The 22,886-nt window shown below is 36.8% G+C and overlaps 1 protein-coding gene across 13 annotated transcripts in view; it reads right to left on the bottom strand.

Annotated features, from left to right (window-relative positions):
* Window positions 1-844: 844 nt before the first annotated feature.
* Window positions 845-22,886, bottom strand: part of RNF17 (ring finger protein 17) — a 129,863-nt gene continuing 107,821 nt past the window's right edge. For 12 of the 13 annotated variants that reach the window (XM_059903443.1, XM_059903447.1, XM_059903438.1 and 9 more), the window contains 10 exons: window positions 14,828-14,947; window positions 13,773-13,853; window positions 11,345-11,470; window positions 10,136-10,192; window positions 8,216-8,332; window positions 6,891-7,059; window positions 5,097-5,232; window positions 3,049-3,238; window positions 1,511-1,610; window positions 845-1,023 (listed from right to left, as the gene is read on the bottom strand). In XM_059903443.1, the coding sequence (XP_059759426.1) occupies window positions 1,512-1,610; window positions 3,049-3,238; window positions 5,097-5,232; window positions 6,891-7,059; window positions 8,216-8,332; window positions 10,136-10,192; window positions 11,345-11,470; window positions 13,773-13,853; window positions 14,828-14,947 (1,095 nt within the window). In that variant the 3' untranslated portion in view covers window positions 845-1,023; window position 1,511. Of the gene's footprint in view, window positions 1,024-1,510; window positions 1,611-3,048; window positions 3,239-5,096; window positions 5,233-6,890; window positions 7,060-8,215; window positions 8,333-10,135; window positions 10,193-11,344; window positions 11,471-13,772; window positions 13,854-14,827; window positions 14,948-22,886 lie in introns of those variants that run through there. The other variant, XM_059903444.1, reaches the window with a different exon arrangement.

Genomic DNA, 22,886 nt, shown 5'->3' with positions numbered 1-22,886 from the left:
TTGTCCAAAGATACCACAAAAGAGAGAAAAGTCACAGCCTAGGAAAAGAAACACATATCTGACAAAGGATTAGTAACCAGAATATATAAAGAATCCCTATTAGTTAAAATAGGTAATTACAAACAAAGGATATTAATAAGCAATAAACTGACTAAAACCAGTAAATGCATATTTCAACAATGAGGTACCTTTTTACGTTACTGTCATAAACTGGCAAACAATGGTCTGGCCACACCACATGTTGGCAAGGAACTTGGACTACTGATGGTAGAATTAGCTGGTAAAATCACTTTTTTGGAAAGCAATTGCCGCATGACCTAGTACTAAATTCCACTAAAGTATGTTTACTAGAAAACCCCTCACAGGTGCATAAGGGGTTGTACAGTAGAGTATCTGTAACTGAGAAAAAACTGTTAACAACCTAAATATCTAACAACAGAGTAAATTATATGCACAGATGGATGTAACGGTGAAAGTGAATAAAATAGAGCTATGCATACCAATATGCATTATATAGTGGAAATAAAGTAAGGGAAAAAAGGTAATTCTGTGATACTGCACACACTTAAAAATATACAGAGCAACACTATGTCTTGTTTATGGATGCATGCATATACAATAAAATTATAAAGAGCTATATAAGAACGATAAACACCAAATTCACAGTATTCACCTCCTCTGTAAGAAACAGAATGACTGGGGAAGGGTAGAACAGGGGCCTACAACTGTGCTGATGATGTCTTGTTTCTTCAGCTGAATGTACATTAGTTATAAAATGAACTAAATATGTTTTTTCTAACATGCCTAAAATATTTCATTTAAAAATTACAGTAAAATAAGTAAATACTTGAAAGCAAATATTTATTAACTTTTTTGGAACAATTCCTAACAGTTCAACATGTAAAGAAAAGAAAAAAAAGGCCAGCACTATTGCAGAACAAGTCAAGAAAAATAAGCCTGAAATGGTCTACCTATAACAGAAAACTTTCTTCTGGGCTGCTATAGATGCTCTGTACTGTAAACCTGAAAAATAAAAGGTGTGTTATTTTAAACCTTTGCTTAAGGTTCAAATACAGTTACTGAATCACATGTTACGTTTATGTGAATGGATAAAGAGTGAGCTGTTTACCGAAGGACTTTAATAACCTTGTTATCAGGGCACTGGCTGTCCAGTAGTGCTGCATGTGTAGCACAGCATTCTGTGCTTAAATTACTTATAGTGCCCGCTTTCCGCTGCTCTCCTCCTTGCCCCCATAACCATCTGGCACCATGAATGGTCAGGATAGCCGTTCCAAGCGTTTTTATAGCTATGGAACCTCTTTGTTACTGGTACTCAATAGGTAAGAAGGGCCTATGAAGGAGAGATCTACAAGAGAGACTCTGGTTGAGCTTTGTCGTCATTCCTTTGACAAATCAAGGAAAGGCCAAAGGTGCTTTTCAGGGCAATTTAGTATGAATCTCTGCTACATCGTGCTGACTGTAAGGGTGAACAAGAAGTCGTGGTACTTACATCACTCGTCTTGGTCTGCAAGCCCCATTTCTACTAATGACATATGAACTGGATACCCTTCATCTTCATATAATGTCACTATTTGTTCTGGTACCTGAGCCTAAAATTAACACATACATGTCAAGAAAACACCATCATGTCTTTGCTGCCTGTTCCTCCTACAACTGGCAGGAGGGACAAGGCATTCTCTAAGTTTATTTATAATTTATACACTGTTACTTTCAAAAGGTATCTTGATGGTTTCTTGCTAAGTCCCATTCTTTCCATCTTTTACTTTATTTAAAATGTAACTCTCCCCAAAGTTTTCCTGGATTGAGCCAGTGGGCTTTAATACTACCATTCCTGTTAAAATTCATTTACATTCTACACATAAAGCATACCTTTATGCATACAGTCACCAAATTTTGAGTGTTACTCATAGAGGTGAATACACATGTATTTATAAGAACATTTGTTATTTTCACTGGCTTCTTGAGAGAAACCCTGCATAAGCTATTTACACCACTGCATACACAGGAACATGGTATGTACAGAGGTTTTCAAAAAGCACTGTCTAGTAACAGCACTGCTTCATTAAGAGCTCATTCTTGTCACAGCCAATATATCAGAAATCCCCCAAATCTCGGGTCCCCAGATCAGGGCGAGCTGGGCTGAAACAACAGTGGTGAGGACTAGGGTGAACCGAAGAGCATGTCCCCACCTAGAGGGACTGTTGTTGCACCACTGGTGCTGTCACTTCAGAAGATTTTATAGTACTTAGAAATAAGACTTTGTGTATAATTTTCCAGTTTTAAAACAGCTGTGCACTAAATCAAACATGGTTACAAGCCAGATACGGCCTTCGAGCCACCCCTTTGTGACTAAGCCTCAAGTAGAAAGCATATTTATACCAAGCATGATCTGGATTTTCTTTTTTGGACCTTTTGATGTAGCTTCTACTGCATTAAACAATTCAAAGTCAGTACAGTTATGATATGAGCACCATTTGAACCTTTCTCTGACTCTGACCAGAATCCCCCTTCTGGTCTTTTCTACTTTTAGGATGCAGCTCGAATGACACTTTCTCCCGGTCATACTTACTGAATAAGCACTCGAGTGCCTACTAAGCAGGGGCTCAAACACCCTACCCTGATCTCTCCAGACAGAACTCATCGCTCCTGCTTCTCTCCCCACACACACACCCCAAAGATACCTATACCTTTTTTATAGCATTTATTTCATTCTACCTTGTATTAGTAGTTTACATGTTTTCCTCATTATCAGTTCTTTGATTATAGGATACTCATCTTGATCATTTTTTTATCTTAGTCATTACATCACTGATATTTTATATCATTGCAGGGCTAATCAAAAGTTTGTAAAATACAAACTAAGACATTTGAACAAGCCTTAAAATTAATCCTATAGTATTTACAACATCAAATGCTTTAAAGCATTTTTGCATCTAGAGCTGCAGAGATAAAAAGCACTTTAGAAAGTTAACAGGGATCCTTGAAATAGCTTTCAAAGTATTTTGGCTAATTAAGGCAGATATTTACCATGGAAGAAGCATAAAGTTGTTTTCCTTGAAGACAGTCTATCATAGCCCACAATGCTTCCATGCTCCACTTGGGACAGTACGGTATTCTTGCCTTTCCTACATCTCTTAAGGGAGGTTTAAACCCTGCCAAGAGAACCTTTATGGCTCGGGCTGGATACTGCATAAGATGAACAGGAATTTGACAAAGTCTGTCACAAAAGAAATCCTTAAATTAAAATGTTAAGAATGTCACAATTAGAGAAAAAGTTAAAGGTGTTGGATTTGGCAGTGATTCTTGGATATGACACCAAAAGCACAGGCAACAGAAGAAAAAATTTTGATTATATCAAAATTTAAAACTGTGCAAAGGGCACAGTCAACAGAGTGAAAAGGCAACCTACAGAATGAGAGAAAATATACATTAAAAAAGACATTTCTCCAAGGAAGAGATATAAATGGGCAACAAGCAAATGAAAAGGTGCTCAACATCACTAATCATCAGGGAAATGCATATCAAAACCACAATGTGATATCACCTCATACCCATTAGGATGGCTACTATTTAAAACAAACAAAAATGGAAGATAACAAGTGTTGGTGAGGATACAGAGAAAAACTGGAACCCTTGGACATTTGGTGGGAATGTAAAATGCTATTGTGGGGAAGTTTGGTGGTTCCTCCAAATACTAAGAATAAGCATATTATCCAGCAACTCCACTTCTGAGTATATTGAAAGCAGGGTCATGAAGAAATATTTGTACACCCATGTTCATAGCATAATTCACAATAACCAAGTATCCACTGATGGGTGCATGGATAAATGTGTTATATACATGTGATGGAATATTATTCAGCCTTAAAAAAGAAAATTCTAACATATGCTATGACATGGTTGAACCTTGACATCATGCTAAGTGAAATAAGCCAGTTACAAAAAGACATATGAGATACCTACAATAATCAAATTCATAGAGATGGAACAGTGGTTGATGGGCTGGATGAAGAGGGAATGAGGGATCGTTTAATGGGCACAGGGTTAGTTTCAGTTTTCCAAAATGAAGAGAGTTCTGGAGATTGGTTGCACTAACAATGTAAGGAAAGTTAATACTACTTAACTATACTTCTAAAAATGGTTAAGATGGTAGATTTTATGATATGTGTATTTTACCACTATTAAAAAAGTATCACAAACAACAATAACAAAACTTGGAAAATAACAGTGTCGGCAAGGATGTGGAGAAAATGGAACTCCTGTGCGTTGCTGGTGGAAATATAAATAGTATAGCTGCTATGGAAAAGTTTGGCATTTCCTGAAAAAGTTAAACACACAATTACCATATGGTCCCGCAATTCCATTTTGAGGTATATAATACCCCCAAACAGCTGAAAGCAGGAACTCAAAATGGCTCTTTGTATGTCATTGTTCATAGCAGCATTATTCACAGACCAAGTGCCCATCAACAGATGAACAGATAAACAAAATGTGGTATATACGTACAATGAAATATTATTTAGTCATAAAAGTAATGGAATTCTGACACATGCTTCAATTGGACGAACTCTGAAAACATCATTCTAAGTAAAATAAGCCAGACATAAAAAGACAAATACTTATGATTACACTTGATGAAGAACCTAAAATAAGCAAATTCATACAGAGAGTAGAAGAGGGGTTACTGGGAGCTGAGGGAAAGGGAATGGAATGTTATTGAGGGGCAGAGTTTCTGTTTGGGGTTATGAAAAAGTCCTGAAAATGGACAGTAGCAATGGTCGCACAACACTGAATACTTAATGCCAATTAATTGTATACTTAAAAATGGCTAATGTGGTAAATTTTTTCTCTTTAAGAATTTTTTAAAATTTATTTTTTAACACGGTAGATTTTATGGTATGTATATTTTACAATAAAAAATAACTTTTAGATAAAAAATACTCCCAATATATAAGTAGCTTTAAAATAGATTTTTTTCTTTTAAAAAGAGGCAAAATCTTTTCATTAAAAAAAAAAAAAAAGAATAGAAAACTAAGAATCCTAATTCAACTAAGTTTACTTTTTTGTTTTTTAACCTGTTTATTGTCAGCTTTTCAGTTGATCCATAATCAACAAATTGTACCAGGACAGCCAGAGGATTAAATTCTTTAATGGAAACAATCTTTGCTCTGTACCATACGCCATCATCATATTCTGCAAGGCAAGGCATTTCTGAAAAGACAAAAAGGGGGAAATCAACATTGCCTTTTATTTTCTTAAAAACGTTTTTTTAAAAAAATACAGTAAAGTACAAAGAAAATATAATCACCAATTACCCATTATTCAGAATTAAACACTCAACAGTTAGCCACATGTTGGCTTGTGCTCTTTTTTCTGTTTATACTTTATAAACCTTGTTTTTCCTAATTCCTAAGTTAGGAAAAGGCTGGAAGAAAGACACCTCTCCATTCTCAGAGTCCTAGTTCTTCCACCACCCAAGGCTTAAACCATCCTTCCATTGTTCCCACTTCTTATACGCCCCCGATTTTTTTTCCTTTGGGCAGTTGTCTTCTGCAAATGATAGTAAAATGGTTTCTGTTATTCCTACTTTTAATTTCCTTCTCCTCCAATCCAATTCCATTGCTCTGTAGTTTAAAAAATTTCAATGGCATCTTAACTGTCTGCAGTACCAAGTCCTTAGACTGCAATTTACAGGGTTCTTCACAATATACTCCCAACCCACTTCAACCACATATCCTCAACGTGTTACCTAAATAGATTCCTTATTCAACTCCTTCAATATAGATTCCGTACATATTTAATAAGCACTTGTCTATGAATCAACTTGTACATATGCATAATTAATTGAAGAATAACCATAGAAAAATGCACACATGTATGTGTAGCTCCATGAATGATCACATTACGCACAGACTGTTTGTGCAGCCTCCCTGAGAGAAGAGCACCGTGAGGAAGGGATTGTTTCTTCCAGATTATAAATTAGTTTTTACAAAAAGAAAAAGTGACTGAGTTTATTTTTTCACTCATTCAACAAATACTTATGAGCACCTACTTGTGCCAGGTGCCCTCCTTAAGCGCTGATGACGCTGCAGCACAGAGTCCCTGCTGTGGTGCTGCCTTACAGGACGGGAGGAGGGGGTGGGGTGGGATGCATCAGGGAAGAGCTGCCATGCGGGGATAGCTGAGCAGAGACCCTGCTACACACCCCAGAACTTTCCAGGCAGAGGGAACAGCAAGTGGTGTTTATCAGCCAAACATGGGTCACAAATGATTAAAATCTCATTAAGTAAAATCAGATAGGACGTCAGGCTGATGTTTTCCTTTGCTAAAGTATCCTCTGATATGAACAAAATACCAAGGATGAATACATCCCTATACATCACATACTGATAAAATGTGTAGACACCACTCCTGGTATTCAGGAACCGTCAACACCAGTAACTAGATGCATTTTCCTCATAGGAGAATGCCATATATTTAATAAAGATAGGGAAGTAGATTAGAAAGGGAAAAAAGCAGGATTTCACCCATGCTGGCAGGACTCGACACAATCTGAGTTCTGCTGCCCCACACAACAATTAGCAGCTTAGGTGGCTTGTAATTAAAATTAGTGCTGTTCAGGTCCAAGTAACAGCTCACAATCTGAGCTACTGGCAAAACTGCAAGCTCAGAAAAGCCACCTTCATGCAGTCAATGTTACAGTGTGGCCTGAGCTTTGAAAAACAAAAGCGCCCCAAGGCAAGAGACCATGCATATCAAGTGAGGGTGATAGAAATACCAGTTAACCTTAGAAACAACCCAGTCTCATCAGCACTGAAACAAAACAGCGGCTTCACTGGGAATCCCATTTTACTCTGAAAGGTTAGTACCTGTTCGGAAGTCCGTCAGAGGCAGGAACGTCTCCACATCCTTATTGAACCTCCCCAGCGCTTCCTCAAGGCTCTCAGCCTCAGGTTCCCAGCTGACTCCACCGTCAACTGTGTCATCATGCTGCTTCACCAGATTACAGTTTTCTACAGAGTCAAGGCAAATATACACCTAAGTGGGGGGAAGGGAAGGGAAAAAGTTCAAATGCTGTAATTTTTAGTATTCATGATGTGGACAGAACTACTGCACGCCAGTCCCCAGCAATGACCTCACAGCCCTCAGAGTCAAGTCCCCACAGCAAACCAGACTTGCTCTTTGCGACTGGAAAGCATGAGAGCGGCGGCGGTATGTGACCACTGAGCCCAGGTTGTCAAAGGCGTGGTCTCTGCCTTGGTGGCGCTCAGCCCAACAGGGAAGCGTGCAGACGCGCGCCAGCAGGCCCAGCAGAGGCCCGCGGGGCCGGGGCCCAGCCCTCGGGCTCTGGAAGTGGATCCTGCACACCCCCCACACACACCCCAACTGCAACCCCGAGATCCTGGATTTCTGACTTTCACGTGTGTTGTTTTATGCTGCTCAATTTGGGGTAATTTACGTGGTGACTAATAACTAATTAAAAATCATAAAAACCAACAATAGTTTGCGCTACTATGTTCTCTGATGAAATTATGGAGCAAATTCTTCTTGTAGGTGAAAAGAATGGTTTACTGTGTAAAAATGGCTGAGAGACTGCCTGGCCACTTAATTTGTCATTTCTTTCTCTCGTTAGCCAAGCATATATAATTGAATTTTCTTGAGTGTACTTACTCATTCAGTCAATATTTACTGAGTGCCTACTATGTATCAGGCAGTATTCTAGGTTCTAGGGACACACCTCTGACCAAAACAGACAAAAATCCCTGTCTTCATGGAATTACATTCTAGTGGGAAGAAGCAGACAAAATAAGGAAGTGGCACAGTGTGTTACAAGGTGGTAAGTGGTATGGAAAAACAGCGAATAAAGAGCACTTAAGTTCAATGTAGGACGAGGACAGGGGAATGAGATGTTTAATAAGATTTCACAGGTGGAAATAAGTTCCAACTTAACAATCTAAATATTTGAATGAAAAAGCTACACAATACTGGGAAAACCCAACAGTGATTAAGGAACACTTGCCTCATTAAGTACAAACAAGTGTCTGAAGAGGACATTATAGGGCAGGCAACCTAGCGGCCACCCGCTGTCAGCTATGAAAATCAGGAAGATGGAAATGTGGAGAATCAACCCTAGAGTTAAAGACCGAGACTGCCTGTCATGTTTTTAACCACCAGCATTACTGGAATCACGTACTTCGCTGGGTGAGACAACGTGCTTAACTTGAACAGCGTAGAGCTCTCCAGGGGGAGGAAGAGGTGAAGACAAATATGGCGGTAAAATAGGCGTCTCTGTTTCAGGCAAAAGCAATTCCTAAAACACCAAAAATAAATTCCAATTTCAGAATGACTATTACAGAAACCCACCACATTATTAAAGCTTATTACAGTGCCAATTTACTTTCATTTAGCAAAAATCTAGCTGAGACACTGAAAATCACAAAATAATTTTGTTGTAGTGGGACCAAAATGTGATAAGTAATCAAAAGATCTTTAGCAGTCTTTTGTCCCCTGCCAAAAAAAAGATTTTGTATTAAAAAAACCCCACAGGAATATTTACTTATATATAATATTTACATATAACACATAAAATTCTAGAAGAATGATTAACAAATTGCGGCTGCTTAGTGGGACGGACTGGGGTGTTCAAGATCTAGAACTGGGACAACTTCTTTCTTTTCACATTTCTGTAGTATTTCATTTATTTTTAGAGTATTTTATAATAAAAACTAAAATATGAAATGACAAAGGAAGATTTAAGTTAAAAATCATGAAAAAAGTGTGCTCTCTCTTAAGCTCTATAAAAGCATAAGGAGTAATTAAAAGTTATATGATTCCAAAGAGGATCAAGGCAGTTAGCAGTTGTTAAAAGAAATATACATATAAAAATATAGGGGATTTTTCTTTTAGTAAGTTAAAAAAAATCTTGAATATGGTGATTAACATAAAGAGTAAAACAATCATATTCAAATTTGTAGACTCACTTATTACTATTTAACATTTCCAAACTGGTGGCAAAACAAAACATATTTGAACCACTAAGATTTCAGCAAGAAGTGACTACCTACTGTTGAATTTTACTGATTTGTTACAAAACACTTTACAACAAGCATATGTCATTTTTATAATTATAGGAATTAAATTCTACTTAAAATTTTAAATGATAAAATTTTACTTATGAAAACACTTCTTGCACCAAAAAGCAAAAGTGACAAAAGAAAAAATAAGATAAAAAGGATAAACTAGATTTCATCAAAATTTAAAACTCTGGTGTTTCAAAGGATACCATCAAGAAAGTGAAAAGACAACCCACAGAATGGGAGAAAATATTTGCAAATCATATCTGATAAGGGACTTGTATCTTCACACCTATCCCAAGATGGCTAGGAAAAAAGTCAGGTAAGTGTTGGTGAGGATATGGAAAAAATGGAACCCTTGTACAATCCTAGTACCAAAGTAAAATGATGCCGCTGGTTTGGAAAACAGTTTCACAGTTCCTTAAAATGGTAAACACAGTCACCATATGACTTAGTAATTCCACTCCTAGGTCCATACTCAAGAGAACTGAAAACTGACATCCACTTAAAAATTTGTACACAAACGTTCATAGTAGCTTTAATTCACTATCTGTAAAGGTAAGAACAACCCAAGTATCCATCAAGAGATGAATGGATAAACAAAATGTGTGTATCTGTATAATGGAATATTATTCAGCAATAAAAAGGACACATACTACAACATGATTCAACCCTGCAAACATTATGCTGAATGAAAGAAGCCAGTAACAAAGGGCTATGATTCCCTTTATATGAAACGTCCAGAATAGACAAACCCACAGAAACAGTTTCCAGGAAACTGGGGAAGGGGAAATGGAAAGTGACTGCTGCTGGTATGGAGCTTCTTTTTGAGATGAAATGTTGTGGAATTAGATAGTTGTGATGATTGCACAACTCTATGAATATATTAAAAACCACTGAGTTGTACACTTTAAAAAGTTGAATTTTATGGTATGTAAATTATCTCAATAAAGCTGTTATGCTTACCTTCCTGATCTTGTATCAGATTCTTTGTATTGATGAAGTGTCCAAATTTTCAAAATATTTGGATTGAAACTTACCTCAAACCTTATTTCCCATCTCTCTTCCTCATACTTTTTATTGTAATCTGTTGGTTTCTGAAATAATATAGTATTATTAATGAATAAAACTATCTTTAACTATGTACTATTGTTTTAAGGCACTTTCATATTTCATCCCACAAAAACCGTGTGCATGACCTTGTTGGCATTCATTTCAGCTTAACTATGGGAAAATTTAGTGTTCTGAGTGATCTTAATATTGCAACAAGAAGAATCCTCAAAATTATGCTAAAAGCATGTCAATTGTCATTAGTTTATAATAAGAGTGGGAGCTCTTACCTTTCCTTTTAAATGTTCACACTGAAGAGTACACCTGCCAGAGAGACTAAGTAATCTTTATAAAACCTGTTTAACAGATGAAACACCCTTTACACAAACACACGGGGGCACGCACGCACACACACACACACACCTCTATGCTCAAAAGAAACAACTGGCTGTGAGCATTACATGTACAAAGTTATGTCATAGTTTCCTATTTGAGAGAAGAAAGTAGTTTCCTATATTGAACTGCACACCCACTGTTTGGTTGTGTACTATCGCCGAAATGAATATTCAAAAACTTAACAAGTGAACTGTAAGTCTAAAAATATCTTGCTATATAAAATGTTCACGTTCTTATTTATGATGAGTACCCTATTTCTATAAAGTATTTGTGGCAGCTTGCCATGTGAAATCCTATCTGTAACAGACTAATTATGTTTTTTAAAATATTAAAAACAGAAGCACCAGGCAACTGGAATGGGCTATTTACTGAAGCTAAGCTTAAAATCTGGCTCTGAGTTCCCTGTAAGAAGGCAAAATGGGGGAAATGTTATAATACTGAATATAAGGCAAAACCATTTTATCTTGGGAGAGAGTCGTTTTCTGGCAGTGAATTCCATTATGATTTTATAATTTACATCTATATTCAAACAACGTTAGAGAACATATGGGCTTCTCATTAGGTTTGAAGATATAGAAACACTAAGTGACTCTTAATGCAATTGAAGTCTTTTCTAGGACTTTATAAAGCATGATATAGGGTATTGCTTTCTCAATAAAGAATTTACAAATCCTCTAGACCCTCTAAACATATCAGGCATGTAGAACTATATGGAAGGCTTGAGGCATAAGACAAAATATGACATTTTAACCACAATTTCTTTTTCTATAGTTTAGATTTTTATAGAAAAATAGTTCACTTACTTCCTTCAGTATTTCCTCAGAATGTTCAAAAGTACAATACTTATGGTGTGCCATAAAATGAGAAAGTGACATTCCATCAAAATAGAGACGAATAGATAATTTCTCCCATGGATTTTCTGGTAATTCCTATTTAAGTTCAATAAAGGAGATTATTACTATAAAAATAAAGTCTGTTTGAAGATTAAAATTTTACAGTCGGCAAAAATGAAATTAGATTTCTGACAATCACAGTATTACTAGTTTGACTAGTGATTTGTCCTGTAAAATTTTCTTCCTGGTATTTTGGCAGATAACGAGGCAATAATGCTACTACTCTGGTTTTTATAAAATATATTTACATGTCCATAAGGTAGAGAGTTTTCTAGTTATGTAAAGAAAACAATTTACTATACATCATCTTTAGATAATACTAATAATTTATACTAAGTAGAAGGAGAAAGAAAAAGTATGCTCGGGGTAAAGAAATGAAGTTTAGTTAAAAATCCAAAAATGGCAGGAATCAGAAGAAATTAACAACAGTCTAGGAGTCATATAGTGGCTTTAAAACCTGTGGGTCCGTTTACAAACATTAGGTACCAAAATGCACATGACTGATAAGCTGATGGTTCCTCGCTATTTCCACTCGGTACCACCTTAGTCCAAACTCATGTCTCTGCTGAGTTAGTGTAATCACCTTCCAGCTGATCTCCTGCTTCTACCTTTTTCTACCGTCCAGTTTTCACCAGTGCAAAGTGAAAACAGTAGATTGTGAGGTCAGATCACATCCACCTCCGCGCAGCGACAACTGCACCTCTCACAGGTGGCCTCCCACCTCCGTCCGTCCGTCTGCTCCTTGGACACTCCAGGCGTCTCCTGCCCTGCGGCTCTCTGCACTGATCTGGTAACTGCGTGGCGTGTCCTCTCACCACTCAGAAGTCTCAATCAAATTTTATCTTTTTAGGGATGTCTTCTCTGACCACTGTATTTAAAATGTTATCTCCTCCCTATCAGCCTTTCCTAATTCATTTTTCTGGCCAGCACTACTATTTAACATACCTTATATATATATATATTTTTTTTTTCGTTTTATTTCCCATCACTAAAATGGAAGCTCAACGGAGGCAGGAGTTTCTATTTGGCTCTTGCTGCACCTGCAGGCCTAGGACAGAGCCCAGCATGTCAAGAGGCACCGGGTCCGTGCCATGAGCATGTAAGGTAGGAGGAGCACTTCTGGGGAAGGTCTGCTACGGCAGCAGGGCTGCAAGGGCAGGCACAGGCATGGTTTCTGAGAAATCGAGTACCTTGGTATACGACACACTGTTTTCCTAGGCTAAGCTAAGCAGCAAAGAAAGCCACCTGGATAACCTGAACAGTTCCCATCTCTGCAGGACTTCCGTGACTGTCCACAGAGGCTGTGAATAACCAGAGAGGCTTCTCCACTTTCTTATTTAAGTGCATCTGCGGCTCTTTTTAGGTCTTTATCAGCCTACCATCACACCTTTCATACAGAAATACTTCCTTAAAGTTCTTCTATCTTTCTGCCCGAACCCTCCAACACAGCTCCAGGAGAATCTTCTCACTGCCTCACTGCTCAAGAACCCCCAATGGGGCCTCCTGCCTGACGTCTACTTCTCTTAAACCCTATTCACACTGCTGTTCCTCCCAAAACTCCTACTGTTCTAGCAAATGCATTTCCCATTTCTGTCTCCGCACCTACCTTGTCAGGAGCACTTCATCAACTCCCATTTCTACATTCCTATTACACTCGCTCTTTTTACCGGCCGCCTGGCTCTCAGCAAGTTGTGGTGTAAAGTCTTTAGGGTTTTGTCTTGTGTCTCACTGTTTCACTAACTAGACAGGGCCCTTGAGGACGGGAATTACCTGCACCTAACACAGTGCTACACACACAGCACCATCCTGAAAACTACCATGTGTGTTTATAAACATCTCTATTTCCTTAGTACTCTCCTCGTGTCAAAATAAGTTGTTAATAAGGAATCTTCCAAATTACTTGCTTATGGAAGTTCTCAGGAACTTGCTCAAAATTAGGTTTATTTAAAATGAGCCTAGGAACCAAAGTGGCAACTTCTTTTATGTTAACGAGTAATTGATAATCACATAGGAACATAGTTCTTCATAAAAAAATCCCTCAAATTATATTACCTGTAACACTTTATGGCAAATAAACTAAATCAATGATATATGCTTTATTTTTAATTTTTTTTTGAAGTTGGTTTTTTTAAGATTCTTTGATGTGAACCATTTTTAAAGTCTTTATTGAATTTGTTACAACATTGCTTCTGTTTTTTGGTCCCTTGGCCGAGAGGCATGTGGGATCCTAGGCTCCCCGACCAGGGATCAAACCCACAGCCCCTGCATCGGAAGGCGAAGTCTCAACTCCTGGACTCCCAGGGCAGTCCCAATGATATACACTTTAAATACGAATTACCATAGTGTGAACTTCCACCTCTCTCTTTGAAAGCAGTTCCTGAAGGAGTTCTACTGCATCTGGTTGCCAGACACTCCCGACCTATTTGGGATTAATAAACTCAGATTTTTTCACAAAATAAGAGCAGGAAGTAAATGAAGATACACAAAAGTAGCCATAAACAGATAACACTAGAGAGAAGGACAAAATATATAGGCAGTTTTCAGAGAATATCATGGGTATATGATAAAAATGATCTTAAGAAACAATTTATCTCAGCTTCCCCCCATGTTACTCTCTTAAAGCATTTTATGCTTTAAAAATATAAACCTACACTAAAAACAAAGCATCATAAAACTTTAAAAAAAGGCCAATATGCCAAAGCAGTGCTTGTATACTGACTACAATGTATATTTATTAAGGAGCAGTGACTATTACGTCTTATGTGTTAAGAGGTTCACTTGGCCAGGAATTGGGGCCTCCTGCCAAAAGCCCATGAGGAGCCCCAGCTTCCCGCCAGCGCCCTGTGAGTGAGCATCTGGAAGTGGGTTCTTCAGCCCAGTCATTCCTTTGGGTTATTGCATTTCTGGTGCACATCTTGGCTGCAGAGTCATCAGGGACCCTGAGCCAAAACACCCAGCCAAGCTGTTCCCAATGCCTGAGCCACAGAAACTGTATGAAATTTTTAAAAAGCTTATTGTTGATTTAGACCACTAAATTTTAAGCTTAATTTGTTATATAGCAAGAGATAATTAATATACCATTCCTTTCTCTGATCCAGCTTCAAATTTCTTGAAATTTTATTTGAACCGTAACTAAAAATTAACAATTCCAAACAAAATTCCCATCTATGAAGACATTATCTCTCTCAATTTATTCAGATATTTTTATATCCTTCAGTATAATTCTGTCGTTTTCTTCATAAAGGCCCTTTGTCTATATTTGTAAGCTTATTTCTAAATATATTTTTTGTTGCACTGAAAGGGATTTCATTTTACATTCTAATTTCTAGAAAACTATTGTTAATAAAAAGACAGTATTTTAAAATTAATCATCCTATAAATCCGTTTACTCACAGGTATGGTATTATAGAGATGACAAGGAATACAAAGTTGGGGTGTATCAGGATACAGCAAAATAGGGTAAAGATGACACTGTGGAATCTTCTCAGTGAATCCGTGATCTAAATATTGTACCTGAAACAGGACAAAGTTCATAATTAAAACTTACTACTAAAAACTAGGGGACAGAAAGGACTCCCTGGTATTAAAGAGAATAAAAAAAAAAAAAGACATCCTAGAAGGAGATATAAGTCTGGATTTAAAAAATCTCTAGAAAAAAAGTAACACTGTATTTCCTCATCCCATAGTGTATCAAACCTCACTGTCAAAAGGTTTTCTTACACATGAACAAAAGCTTTTTTTCTTGAGAATAATCAATTTTTTGGAGGATGTTTAAAATTTTTCTTTTGTTTTTCCAAGTATTTTAGAAGTCCTGATTTCCATTTAATAAAAGAACATTTCTCAAATTCTCAGTATTCCTCAGTTTCACAGTTTGGGAAACTCTGAATGTAATGTTTCCTTCCTGGAGAATCACATTGCATAATAAAGGTTCTGAGAAGTCCTATGAGAAAGAAACTTGTTTTTAAGTCATCCAGTGTTCAAATTTTGTAAAATAACTTTCTAAAGACTTCATTTTTTAAAGAATTTTGGGTTCACAGCAAAATTTAGAGAAAGGTACAGAGATTTCCCTCACACCCCAGCCTCCCTCACTGTAACATCCTGCACCACAGTGGTAATTTGTTATAATCATGAACCTACACAGATATGTCAAAATCAAGGTCCATATAGATTACGTTAGGGTTCACTTGGTGATGTGTACACCCTATGGGACTGACAAATGTATAAAGACGTTCTGTGAAAACAAAGGGTGTTTTCATTGCCCTAAAAATCCTCTGTCCTCCCTCCCCGCGACCCCTGGCAAACACTCATCTTCTTACTATCTCCATGTTTTGCATTTTCCAGAAGGTCATATAGTTGGAGTCATACAGTATATGTAGCCTTTTCAGACTTGCTTTCACTTAGCGATATGCATTTAAGGTTCGTCCATGGCTTTTCATGGCTTGATAGCTCATTTCTTTTTAGCACCGAATAATATTCCATTGTATGAATGCACTACAGTTTATTTATCCATTCACCTACTGAAGGACATCCTGGGTGCCTCCAAGTTTGGCAATTACGAATAAAGCTCCTATAAACAGGTTTTTGTGTGGACATGTTTTCAACTCCTTGGGGTAAATACTGTAAAAATTTAATAAACAGAAACCTCAATTAAACAGAGTTGGGAGATCAGAAAGGGGAGCTCCATGTCCTTTGATGATAGCAGAGCCCAAAAGGAGGAATACAGACTCTTCTTTCCTGGGAAGGACTCAGCCAATGAAAAGCCACGGACTCTTTGTTTACTAGAGCCATACCCAGTTCTTTTTCTTCTCTATAAACGTGTTCTCCTTTCCTTGCTTTGCAGGAACTTGCACGTGACTTACCATGGTTGCAGACCCTGAATTGTAATTCTCTGCTGATCCTGAATAAATCCAACTTTGCTGGAGAAGTATCTGGCAGTCTGTTTATTTCAGGTCAACAATACCAAGGAGTGCGACTGCTGGATCACATGTTAAGAGTAGATTCAGTTGTTGAGAAACTGCCGAACTGTCTGCCAAAGTGGATGTACCACTCTGCATTCCCATCAGCAGTGGAGGGTTTCAGTTGCTCCATGTCCTCACCAGCCTTTGGTGTTGTCAGTGTTCCAGATCTTGGCCATTCTAATATATGTGTAGTGCTATCCTGTATTAACTTGCATTTCCCTGGTGACATATGATATGGAACTTCTTTTCGTATCTTTATTTGCCATCTGTATGTCTCCTTTGGTGAGGTATCTGTTAAGGTCTGTGGTCCGTTTTTTAAATTGGGTTGTTTTCTTACTGTTAAATTTTAAGAGTTCTTTGTATATTTTGGATAACAGTCCTTTATCAGATGTATATCTTGCAAGTATTTTCTCCCAGTGTTTAGCTTGTTTTCTCATTATCCTGATATTGTCTTTTGCAGAGGAGAAGTTTTTAATTTTAATGAAGTCCAGCTTGTACCTTATTTCTTTCATGGGTCATGTCTTTGGTGCTGTATCTAAAAGGTCATTGCCATATTAAAGGTCATCTATGTTTCTATGTTGTCTTTCTAGGAGTCTTACAGTTTTATGTTTTACATTTAGGTCTGTAGTCCATTTAGAGATAATTTTTATGGAAGATTTTATAATTTTTATAAAATCTGTGTCTAGATTTTTTTGCATGTGGATGTTCCATTGTTCCAGCACCATTTGCTGAGAAGACTATCTTTGCTCAGTTGTATTGCCGTTGCTCCTTTGTCAAAGATCATTGACTATATTTATGTGGGTCTATTTCTGTGTTCTCTAGTCTATTCCATTGATCTATTTGTATTTTGCTTTGCCAATACCACACTGTCTCGATTAACTTTATACTAAGTCTTGAAGCCTAGTCTGTCAGTCCTTTAACTTTGTTCTTCTCCTTCAATATTGTGTTGTCTATCCTGAGTCTTTTGTCTCTCCATATAAACTTAAGAATAAAGTTTGTTGATATCCACAAAATAACTTGCTGGAATTTTGACTAGGATTGCACTGAATCCATAAATACAGTTGAAAAGACCTGACATCTTGCCATCATTGAGTCTTCCTATCCAAGAACAGAGTGTTGCTCCATTAATTTTGTTCTTTGATTTTGTTCATCAGAGTTCTGCAGTTTTCCTCATATGTATCTTTGTATATACTTTGTTAGATTTATACCTAAGTATTTTGTTTTGGGGGTGCTAACGTAAAATGGTATTGTATTTTTTATTTCAAATTCCATCTGTTCACTGCTAGTATATGAGAAAGAAATTGAGTTATGTATATTAACCTTATATTCTGCAATCTTCCTATAACTGCTTACTAGTTCCAGGAGTTTTTTGATGAGTCTCTTGCATTTTTTTTTAATGTAGGTGAACATGTCATCTGCAAACATACACAGTTTTATTTCTTCCTTTCCAATCTGATTACCCTTTATTTCCTTTTCTTGTCTTGTTGCATTAGCTAACACTTCCAGTACAATACTGAAAAGGATTGGTGAGTGGGTATCCTTGCCTTGTACCTGATCTTGGTGTAAAAGCCTCAAGTTTCTCACCATTAAGTATTATGATACCTGTAGAAGTTCCCTTATACTTCTAGTTTACTGAGTTTTTATCATGAAATGAGTCCTGGATCTTCTCAAATGCTTTTTCTGCATCTACGGACATATTCATGTGATTTTTCATTTTTACACTGTTGATGTGATGGATTACTATAATTGATTTTCAAATGGTTAATCAGCCTTGTATACCTGGGATAAACACTATTTGGTCATAGTATGTAATTTTTTTTAAACATTACATACTGTGTTGGCTCTAACTTGCTAATATTTTGCTGAGGGTTTTTGCATCTATGTTCCTGAGAGATACTGGTCTGTAGTTTTCTTTTCTTGTGATGTCTTTGTTTTTGAATTAGGGTAATGCTTGCTTCATAAAATGAGTTATGAAGTATGCCCTCTGCTTCTTTCCTCTGAAAGATACTGTAGAGAAATGGTAAAATATCTTCCTTAAATGTTTGGCAGAATTCACCAGTGAACCTATCTGGGCCTGGTGGTTTTTGTTTTGGAAGGCTGTCAATTATTGACTCAATTTCTTTAAAAGACATAGGCCGAGACTGTTTATTTCTTCTTGTGTGAGTGTTGGCATTTTTTGTCATTTAAGAAACTGGTCTAGTCCATCTAGGTTATCCAATGTGTGGGCATAGTTGTTCACAGTATTCCTTTATCTTTCAATGTTCATTAAATCTCTGCTTTTATTTCTGATATTAGTAATTTGTGTCTTTTTTTTTTTTTCTTGGCTAGCCAGGCTAGAGGGTTATCAATTTTATCAAACTTTTCAATGAACCAGCTTTAAATCTCATTAATTTTTTTTCTTGAATTCCTATTTTCAGGGATTCACAGATTTCAGCTCTAATTATTATTATTTCTTTTCTTCTGCTTACTTTGGCTTTTTTCTTTTTCTAATTTCCTAAGGTAGAAACATAGATAATTGATTTTAGACTTTCCTTCTTTTATAATATATGCATTCAATGCAATGAATTTCCCTCTCAGCACTGCTTTAGCTGCCTCTCATAAATTTTGTAAGTTGTTTTCATTTTCATTTAGTTCAAAATATTTTAATATTTCTCTTGAGATTTCTTCTTTGACCCATGTGTTATTTAGAAGTTTGCTGTTAAATCTCCATGCATTTTGGGATTTTCCAGTTGTCTTTCTCTTACTGATTTCTAGTTTAACTCTATTGTGGTCTGAGAGCAAACACTGATTCCTATTCTTTTAAATTTAAGGTGTGTTTTATGGCCCAGAATGTGGTCTATCTTGGTGAATATTCCATGTGAGCTTAACAATGTGTATCTTGCTGTTGTTGGGGGAAGAATTCTATAGATGCTAATTATATCCAGTTGATGATGATGTTGTTGAATTCAGTTATGTCCTTACTGATTTTCTGCCAGTTGGATCTGTCCATTTCTGATTGGGGAGGGGGGGGTGTTGGAGTCTCCAACTATGATAGTGGATACACCTATTTCTCCTTGCAGTTCTACTAGTTTTTGCCTCATGTAGTTTGACTCTCTGTTCTTAGGGGCATATTAAGAATTTATTAAGACATTCAGAATTTTATGTCTTCTTGGAAAACTGACCCTTTTTCATTATGTAATGGCCTTCTTCCTTGATAACCTTCCTTGCTTTGAGTCTGTTCTGAAATCATTATAGCTACTCTTTCTTTCTTTTGATTAGTGTTAGCATGGAATATTTTTCTAAGTCCATTTATTTTTAATCTATTTTTATCTTATATCTAACGTGGGTTTCTTACAGACAATATATAGTTGGGTGTTGTTTTTTGATCCACTCCAATAATATGGGTCTTTTAACTGGTGCATTTAGACCACTGACCTTCAAAGTGATTATTGACATAGCTAGATTAATATCTAACAAATTTGTTACTGTTTTCTACCTGCTCTTGTTCTTCATTCTTATTTTTGTCTTTCACTGTTTTTCTTCCTCTTGCTGTTTTTTTTGGGGGAGGGATTTTATATGATTCCATTTTCTCTTTCTTAGTGAATCAGTATAGTTAAAAATTTTTTTAGTAGTTGCCCTACAGTTTGCAATAATCACTTACAACTAATCCAAGTCCACTTTCAAATAACACTATACCACTTTATAGACAGTATTAGTACCTTAGAGTAAGAAAATAATCCTAACTCCTCCTTCTCATCCCCTGTATTATTGTCATTCATTTCACTTATATATAAGCATACATAAGCATATATATAACTGAAAGCACATGTAACTTAATTATTTACTGCTATTATTACTCTGAACAAACTATCACCTGTTAGAGCAATTAAAAATAAGAAAAATAAAAGTTTTAACTTCACTTATTCCTTTTTCAATTATTTTCTTTATGTAGATCTGAGTTTCTAACCTATATTATTTTCCTTCTCTCTAAAAATTTTCTTTTAACATTTTTTGCAAGGCACATCTACTGGCAACAAATTCTCTCAGTTTTTGCTTCTCTGTTAAAGTCTTCATTTTTCCTTCAGTTTTGAAGGATAATTTTGCAGGGTACAGAATTCTAGGCTGATGGGTTTTTCTCCCTCTCAAGATTTAAAATATTTCAACCCACTCTTTTTTTTTTAGTTGATTCATTTATTTCTTTATTCAATTAGTATGAAATGAGGGGCTATTCTGGGTGAACCAAAGTGCTAAACTTACACTGTGATTTCTACCCAATTTGCATTGTTCTCTTAGCTGAAAGAGGTGGGGAAAACATTCTTCCTATATCAGTGGCTTCAGCTGCTCAACTTACTTTTCAATAAACAGTTAATTATTATGTCAAAGGTTTTAGGTAAACTTGACTAACGTTGGCAAACAGCACTTGAAAGAAAAGACTGAAAGCAGCTCTTTTGCCCCTTTCCCATTTGCACATTTCTGTTCCCCTCTAACCTTAAAAGAACCTAATTACAGGAATGAGATCACTAGGCAATTTAACCTAACTCCTGACATGTGCTCTTCTGAATGCATACCATGCCCTGTCTAATCCTGTGATTCTTCTTCTAGATGAAAAGAAGAATGAAGAATTAAGCAGTTAAAAATATGGCTAGCTCCCCCCTACCACCAACAGCCTCCCTAAGCAATCCTGCAGGCAGATCACTCGGGCAATATAACATCTGAAGAGAGAGGCAGCCAGCCTGTATGCAATGCAGAATGATGTAGAACCCAGCCTCCTGCCTCGATGATTCACTGAGATTGTTCCCCACATGCCCATTTTCCCCTTTAAAAAGTGTCCTGGCTGAGCAGAATCTTAGGAGTTGGTTTCTGGACACAAGTCCACCTTCTCCTCAGATTGCTGGCTTTTCTGATTAAAGCACCTCTCCTTTCTACTGACACTTGCCTCTCAAATTCCTGGCTTATGAGTCAACCCACTCTCTTCTTGCTTCTTGCATAGTTTCTGAGGAGAAGCTGGATGTAATTCTTATCTTTGCTCCTCTGTAAGTTAGGTGGTTTATTCCTCTGGCTTCTTTCAGGATTTTTTCTGTAATTTTAACTTTCTGTCATTTGAAATGACAGACGGTTTCTTTTGCATTTATTCTGCTTGGTGTTCTCTGAGCTCCAGGATCTATGGTTTGCTGTTTGACATTAATTTGGGGAAATTCTCAGTAATAATTTTTCTTCTCTCTTCACTTTCTGGTATTTCCATTATCTGTATGTTATACCCTTGTAGCCATCCCACAGTTCTTGGGAATTTGGTTCTGTTTTTTTTTCAGTTTTTCTCTTTACTTTTCAGTTTTAGAGGTTTCTATCTATATATATCCTCTAGTGCAGAGATTTTTTCCTCAGCTGTGGACAGTCTACTAACAAGCAAATCAAAGGATCTTCCTTGGTATTTCCATCTCTCTGCTTACATTGCCCATCTGTTCTTTCATGTTGTCTACTTTATCCATTAGAGCCCTTAGCATATTAACCATAGCTGTTTTAAGTTTCTGTTCTGATAACTCTAACATCCCTGCCATGTCTGGTTCTGATGCTTGTTGTGTCTTTCCAAACTGTGTTTCTGCCTTTCAGTATGCCTAATACTTTAAATTTAGATATGACCTATAACATAATATTAGTTTCAGGTATACAATGTAATGATTTGACATTTGCATATATTGCAAAATGATCACGATAAGTCTAGTTAATATCCGTCACCACACAGAGTCACAAAACATTTTTTTCGAGTCAGCTCTACCCACCACCAGAGCCTCCCATCAAGCCTCTTAGATAGCCTCAACCACCAGAGGGCAGACAGCAGAAGCAAGAAGAACTACAATCCTTCAGCCTGTGGAACAAAAACCACATTCACAGAAAGACAGACAAGATGAAAAGGCAGAGGGCTATATACCAGATGAAGGAACAAGATAAAACCCCAGAAAAACAACTAAATGAAGTGGAGATAGGCAACCTTCCAGAAAAAGAATTCAGAATAATGATAGTGAAGATGATCCAGGACCTCGGAATAAGAATGGAGGCAAAGATCGAGAGGATGCAAGAAATGTTTAACAAAGACTTAGAAGAAGTAAAGAACAAACAAACAGAGATGAACAATACAATAACTGAAATGAAAACTACACTAGAAGGAATCAATAGCAGAATAACTGAGGCAGAAGAACAGATAAGTGACTTGGAAGACAGAATGGTCGAATTCACTGCTGCAGAACAGAATAAAGAAAAAAGAATGAAAAGAAATGAAGACAGCCTAAGAGACCTCTGGGACAACATTAAACGCAACAACATTCACATTATACGGGTCCCAGAAGGAGAAGAGAGAGAGAAAGGACCAGAGGAAATATTTGACGAGATTATAGTCGAAAACTTCCCTAACATGGGAAAGGAAATAGCCACCCAAGTTCAGGAAACGCAGAGAGTCCCATACGGGATAAACCAAGGAGAAACACACCAAGACACATAGTAATCAAATAGGCAAAAATTAA

The sequence above is a fragment of the Balaenoptera ricei genome, chromosome 18, assembly GCF_028023285.1.
Source record: "Balaenoptera ricei isolate mBalRic1 chromosome 18, mBalRic1.hap2, whole genome shotgun sequence".
In the NCBI taxonomy this organism is placed as follows: Eukaryota; Metazoa; Chordata; class Mammalia; order Artiodactyla; family Balaenopteridae; genus Balaenoptera; species Balaenoptera ricei.
Note: the sequence above shows the minus strand (reverse complement) of the source record. Positions and strands in the feature narration are given on the sequence as shown.